The sequence below is a fragment of the Physcomitrium patens genome, chromosome 2 (genome assembly GCF_059467195.1).
Source record: "Physcomitrium patens ecotype Gransden chromosome 2, ASM5946719v1, whole genome shotgun sequence".
NCBI classification, from domain to species: Eukaryota; Viridiplantae; Streptophyta; class Bryopsida; order Funariales; family Funariaceae; genus Physcomitrium; species Physcomitrium patens.
This window is the reverse complement of record NC_143411.1, coordinates 5,313,047-5,319,642: the sequence shown is the minus strand read 5'-3', so window position 1 is coordinate 5,319,642 and position 6,596 is coordinate 5,313,047. Positions and strand designations below refer to the sequence as shown.

The 6,596-nt window shown below is 43.6% G+C and overlaps 1 protein-coding gene across 1 annotated transcript; it reads right to left on the bottom strand.

Annotated features, from left to right (window-relative positions):
* Nucleotides 1–371: 371 nt before the first annotated feature.
* Nucleotides 372–6,139, bottom strand: LOC112278696 (uncharacterized). The gene is made up of 9 exons (XM_024512336.3): nucleotides 5,107–6,139; nucleotides 4,735–4,906; nucleotides 4,382–4,550; nucleotides 4,202–4,248; nucleotides 3,692–3,914; nucleotides 3,393–3,536; nucleotides 2,764–3,267; nucleotides 2,311–2,654; nucleotides 372–2,205 (listed from the first exon to the last, which is right to left on the bottom strand). The coding sequence occupies exons 1-9, from the start codon at nucleotides 5,396–5,398 to the stop codon at nucleotides 1,200–1,202; spliced, it is 2,901 nt and encodes a 966-aa protein (XP_024368104.1). The 5' UTR covers nucleotides 5,399–6,139; the 3' UTR covers nucleotides 372–1,199.
* Nucleotides 6,140–6,596: the final 457 nt, after the last annotated feature.

Genomic DNA, 6,596 nt, shown 5'->3' with positions numbered 1-6,596 from the left:
AATGCTTCTTAAAAAAACTCCAAAAAAATATCAAATATCAAAAAAAAAAAAAAAAAAAACTCATAAATAAACTTGACAAATATATGTATAAAAATAAGAAATTTATAAATTCACAATTTTTAAAATTTTAAGTCTATTTTTGGTCTTTCTTTTTTTTCAAATTTGTGATTATTTACTATTAACAATTAAAATCTCATAAGTTATGTTTTTCTCGATTCAATAACATCTTTTAGATTTAAATAAATATTTTTTTACATTGACGTTGTAAACTTCATACATCTAACTTACAAGCCTTAAATTTTTGTTGTTCTTTCAAGCCACTATTTCTATTCTTGTATCATTTTTGTCTTTATATATATACATATATCATCTTATTCCAAAAACTTTTCTCATCAACTGTGTACAAAACTTTCCAATTGAACTAGATCTAATCAAACTATATTCAATTGGTCTAGTCTCATCTAACTGTCCAACCAACCCATGTATGAACGATATCGGATGCGTGTGTGGTTGGCGAGGCTCCTGCAGAGGTAACTAAGCCACATTATAATTGGCCATTGCTTCATTCAGGACTTCGCTACTGCAATACAATAATCAACGAATCTCCCGCACTTGCGCAGAGCTTTTATAATTCCACCGGCAAATTGGTGGAAGACTATTGAACAGCAACTTCGACTGGCACTTGAGCTAACCCTTTCGGCGCACGCGTCGCAACACTTTCTCAAGGCTCAGATACTCTGATCACCTAGCTGGGAAATTGAAGGTTGATCCACAATTTGTCGGGCTCTTCTTAAAAACCTCATTACATACATTGAAGCCTTCGCTTACTTCTGGGAATACTGTGCAAACTCTAACATTTACCTCATAGACAGCTCACTTTTGAGTCACTGCAATATAGAATGAAGCTTGCTCGAAGTGCGCTCAGGAGAAGGGATAAAGTTCGAGTTGCGACACCAGCACTCGACAACTTGGTTTTCACCTTCTTCCGTCCATCTCCTATAAGCCATGGCCTTCAACACTGAAAGTGCTTCCCGCTGATTTTCGGAACATTTGTTCAGGTTTTGCTTTCTTGTGCGCAATGGCTGCTCTTCAAAAAACAGCGTAGTTGCAGGAAGCACCAGGTTGCCTGGCAACAATGAACGGGGAGTACCAGGACTAACCGCTGGAATTAAATGGTCAAATTGTGCTGCTTCACACAGTCATCTGGGTTCAATGACAGATAAAGAGCAGTCCTCACTTATGGTTCCTTGCGATCGCACCCAGAAGTGCCAAGCGTGGTCTAATGAGGAAGCCACTTCCTTCATCTTAGGCCGGTCTTGCTTCTTGCGCTCCGTGCACCTCAGTGCAATTCGCACGATCTCTACCAACACATCGACACTCCATTCAGGTGTTTCAAGGGACTTTTCCAGAACGTCTTCCAAGGCATCATCCTCTTCATACTTGGTCGCCCAGTCCCGGATGTTTTCGTACTCGACCACTACCGGACGGCCACTGATCAACTCCAGGAGTACGATGCCAAAACTGTACACGTCGCTGGCGAAGGTCACTTGCCCGCTTGAGACAAATTCCGGGTCCAGGTATCCGAAAGTTCCCCCTATGCGACTCGCTATCAGATATGGGTCCTTGTCATCATTACTCCAAATTGACAGTCCAAAGTCTGAGACATGAGACTCCCATTCATGATCCAGCAAGATGTTGGCAGGTTTAACATCCCCATGATACGTCTTCGGCATGGCGTACTCGTGGAGATACTCCAGTCCCCTCGCAGCTCCCAAGGCAATTTTCAGCCTTCTCTCCCACCCAAGCTTCAACTCTGGATTCATGGGATGCAACCAGTCAGCGAGCGTCCCGTTCTCCATAAATTCGTAGACGAGAATAATCTCCTCCTTGCAGTAACCCAGCAATCGCACAAGTCGTTTGTGATTGAGCTTGGACAGGAGCTCCAGTTCTGTGGCAAAAGTGTCCCATGTGTCATGGGTGACGTCTCTGGTGGGTTTTTTTATCGCTACTGGGGTGCCATCTGAAAGTATACCCTTGAAGACCAGGCCATGGGCACCGCGACCGAGTTCGGCAGTACTGCTCCAGTTGTCTGTTGCAGCCGCAAGGTCCTCTTGTGTGTATTCCGTCAGGGTTTGCATTGCTTGGCTTGCCCAACCTAGAGAGTTGGCTCTCAACGACCTTCGCCTTGAGCTTGGTGATCGGACCCTACATACAGTACACATCTTTAGAGAACTGTTTCAGTGAGGTGGGAAAGTTTACAATCAGGTAGCATAGTTGATGATGTGAATAAAGTAAGCAAATGATACTTACGAGGATGAGAGAGGTGAAATAGCCTTGAACTCTATCTTCGAGTCTGAAAATAGTGGCGCACCGAGAGGAGGAATAGTTTCTCTCTCAATTTGTGACGTTTTCTTTTCACGGAACAGGAACAGGAGGGCAGCGAAGAATATAACCGAAAGTCCCACCCCAACCCCAATCCCACTAATCTGTGCAGGTGACAAAGAGCTCTTTCGGTCTGTTACCGAAGCCAAACAAAATCCGGAGCAGCTGCAAATACGTTGCTGGAAACTGGGGCCGCTCGCGACGGTAGCATGGCATAATGCATTTGGCGGTGCTGTACCAGTTGGGCATTGATTCGCCGTTGATAATCCAAACTGAAAAATTCGAACACTCGTCTCTCAGGTCTTTCTTACAAATCATATTACGATAAGCTGAAACATGACGCGAAGATGCAACCACATGAGGATCAGGAAAATAACTCACAGAACATGGAAGTCGCGGTGGCAAGAGGCCAGTCAGCAAGTCGGTGTTGCCACGTTGCAGTAATACAGATGTGAGGTCAGATAATGTAACGGGTCCTAGATCCTCGAGAAGGACGTCGACGCCTGCTACTCCGATGAGCGTGTAGTTGTCAACAAAGGCTGGATACACCACCGTAATCACTTTCCCCAGGCTTCCATTATCGTTGTAAGGCTTAGTCCAATACGGCATGTTCTTGGATGCGGTAAGCCGGACTCTTGCCAGTATACCAAAATAAGACCTCAGCGTCCAAAGAGGATTTTTGACAGTGGTGATTATCCTTTCGTAAGTTCCAAAGCAGTCACATGCCAAAGTTTTTAGCCGACTCGCTGCTGAAGGTGCCCGGTCGAAACTGTAAATCTGAAGCAAGGTGTTGAGGGAGCGGATGGAGGCAAAGACGCTCGTCGAATTGGCCGTGGTTCCCGAGTCCACAGGCATAATTTGACCATCGGTAATTGTCAATATAACCTGCACTTGCAACACATCTGCAACTTAAATTTAATTATAAAAAAACTTTACGAGTCAACATGTTCACAAACCTCAGATAAGCGTACAAATGGCATATTCAAAGTAGGAGTTTTTTGAGGTCATACCTTGAGCGCACTAGTGGCTGCAAACGTTTGATTTGCCAAAATAAATGCACTCGTCAGATTGGAGCTCCCCTGTGAAGCATCAGGGGATACACTATCTTGCAGTGCAGTTTTCAGCGATGAAATCCCATTTGCACCAACTGTTATCTGAGAAACATACATACAACCTATGTGACCACTTTAAGAAGCCTGGATATTGTTAGTATAGACAGTTACAGAAGAAGAAATGTATAGCCTCTCTGGATTGTCTAAATCTTCATAAGCTCACCCCTGGACTACTCATACTCTGAATACATGCTTACAGGCGAAAGGACGGTCCTTGCTCCCGAGTTAGTGAACGTGATGACCGTTACGCGATCGCCGTAAGCGAAAGTGTCCAGAAGCTCGTTCACAACAGACAACGAAGCATTCAACTTGGTTATGTCTGCAGAGTCCAATAAGTCGCCAGGAAGAAGATCACCCATCGTGTTTCCAGTGTCAAGAAGCACAATGACATCTTTCTTGATTGCAGTCACTCCCATGTACCTGAATCGCGTGGGCAGGGTTCCAATCAAAATTGCAAGATCCAGTAGGTGGTCCAATACGGTATGAGTATGCGGGCAGTGGTAAGCACAAAATGCATTCATGAGAAAACCATCGCTCCAGCACAAATTTCGGAAGTTCTAGCTAGACGACTTGCAATGTGTAAAGAAGCAAGTTCTTAGACAAAAGGGCGAAAGAGACAGAAGAATTAAAAAGCCGCGTTACAAAACTCTATATAGCTCGTCAGCAACATACAAGTTCAATGACGAAAGAAGACCTAGATTTCTTACCATGGCCGCTTCCGTGGTTCAAAAGTACATATATCCGGTGATACATCCTGCAAAACAAGATACCTTTCCAGTGTCAAGAAGCACAAATAGTAAAATAGCTTTCCAACGAGGGCTTCGGTTTCAAGACCTCTGCTGGCAGTACAGTAAATTGATTTCCAACACAGAGATGGGAGGACATACTCGACCCGGATAAGCTCGGTGGACGCCCTCCACAGAAGCGAAGTAACCCCAGAAAGTTGAATTCGGTTCGTTATGAGAAGAGGTATTTTTGAAAGTTGCGTCTAAGTTCCTTTGAGAGCAGATAGTGGTATTTGCCTCAACTATCAGACCGCTTATACCCGTCGATAACCTACGCAGTTCCCATGGATTAACACAAGTGTATGCAACGTCATGGACTTTCAAGACCTCCAATAAATGACTTCGAATCACAAAGAATTAGCTCCAAGGAATTTTCAGAGAACAGATCTTGATGAATGTTCCCTACATGTAATGTAACATTCAGATTAGTTGAGTGGTCATGAATGAAATGATACCTAACGAAGCTCTTTGCCATAGAAACACGAATGTTTCGGCACCCCAGATTGCCATCCACACTATAACAATGCGAATTATTGGTAACACGTTTGCACTCATAACCTTCGTCATCACCTTGCACTGGCAAACAAGCTTGCCTGGAGCAGTTCCCTTGACATGACGCCAATAATTCTGAGGAATAACAAATACCATGAGCTTGCTGAAAAACACGAAGTAATGTCCTATTCAAAACGCACTGCCATTGCAAAGCTCTTCTACAATACATATGACGCTAATCACAGCAAATCATACGAATGGATGTCCTTCACATCTGATAAACATTTTCTTTGCAAAAAATTTGTACTGAAGGATACGAAAGTAGGAACACTCACCGCACGATCTCATGAAGTTGGTCACAGAATTTTGTGAAATCTCCTTAACCTGGCTCTCAAAATTCTCAATGTACTTGACTGCGTCCATTCCAGTCTGGGCATGGCAAACATTACAGACGATTGCCAGCACAGCCACAAAGAAGCACAACGCTCGTACTTCTCCCATCTCAAAACGATGACTTGCTCTTGTGAAAGGAGTGCGTAAATAAGTTCCTGTAGAATCTCGAAGGAATTTAAAAAAAGTAATAAAGCACTTGAGACTTCCTTGTTGGTAGGAAGTGACCGATACCATCGTCCTTAGAACTTCCGCCAACAGATCTTTTTTCCCTTAAGTCTAGCATTATTGCACGCAATCTTAATTACTCTAAGTAACCAAGCGACAGAAAACTGTATGGAGGTTTATGGCAAGATGAAGTCCTTGGGTTAAGTCTGGAGCAAACCGATAATAAATAGCTCAGCTAATCAAGAACTTTAAGAATCGTTCTAGGGATCTCAGCAGTCTCTGTAAATGAGACTTCAAAGATCTGGAAAACGAATTCCACGAACACAAAATTTCAGCAATCAAAGAGAAATCTTGACCCCCGCCCTCCTTCCCTGCGAAGCTTAGAAACTAATTCTAGGCGATAAAAATGCAGCCTGGTTTCTGCTGTTCAACTTAGACCCTCAAGAACCCTCATAAGGCATCTATAATTTAATCAAAGCGTCACAGCCATCCCCAGTTTGTCAGCAACACGCTCCTCATCACTAGAATTGCGTCACTCTCCCAACACATTACTTTCCACTCGGTGGAAACCTCATAACTCCTCCAAAATCTCCCTCTCGTTGCCAGCTCCATCCAGCATCTCAGCACCCACAAGGCTCCACCCCCTCAACCGGACATCTACATTCCAAAATCCTTTCCTCTGTGCACAAGCAATAACAGTTTCTTCACGACGATTCTCCTCATGACAAGTTCCCACAACCTCCTCCCACCCGCTTCTGAAGATCTTGTCTAGTGTCATACCATTCAATGTAGCTCGAGGCGCATCAGGTCTCTTGGCGGAGATGAAAAGATCCTGCGACCCCGACTGCATGTGGGACACCTCGAAGCTCGCGCTCCTCTATTCATTCATCCCTTCAATCTTTCATTTATCATCACGTCCGCCTGCATCAGTATTCATCCCTTCCATGCTGCCGATCAACATTGACTTTGATGGGGTTGACTAGGCGGCTGAACTATGTAGATAGGATGGATGAATGAAGTCGTGGATGAAGGATGCCATGACCTAGAGGGGAAGAAACTTCTACACAAGTGCCACCAACTTGCGTAGAAACTAGTTTGGACATGTTTCGAGCTCGTGTAAAGTAAAGAAAAGTAAATTAATTTCTTTTCTTTACTTTACATTTTTTTTTGTTTTAAATACTATTGAAAATTTGTGTACAAAAAATCTACGAGGAATGAAAGTAAATAAATAAATAATGAGATGGAAGAACACTGTCATCCAAAACAA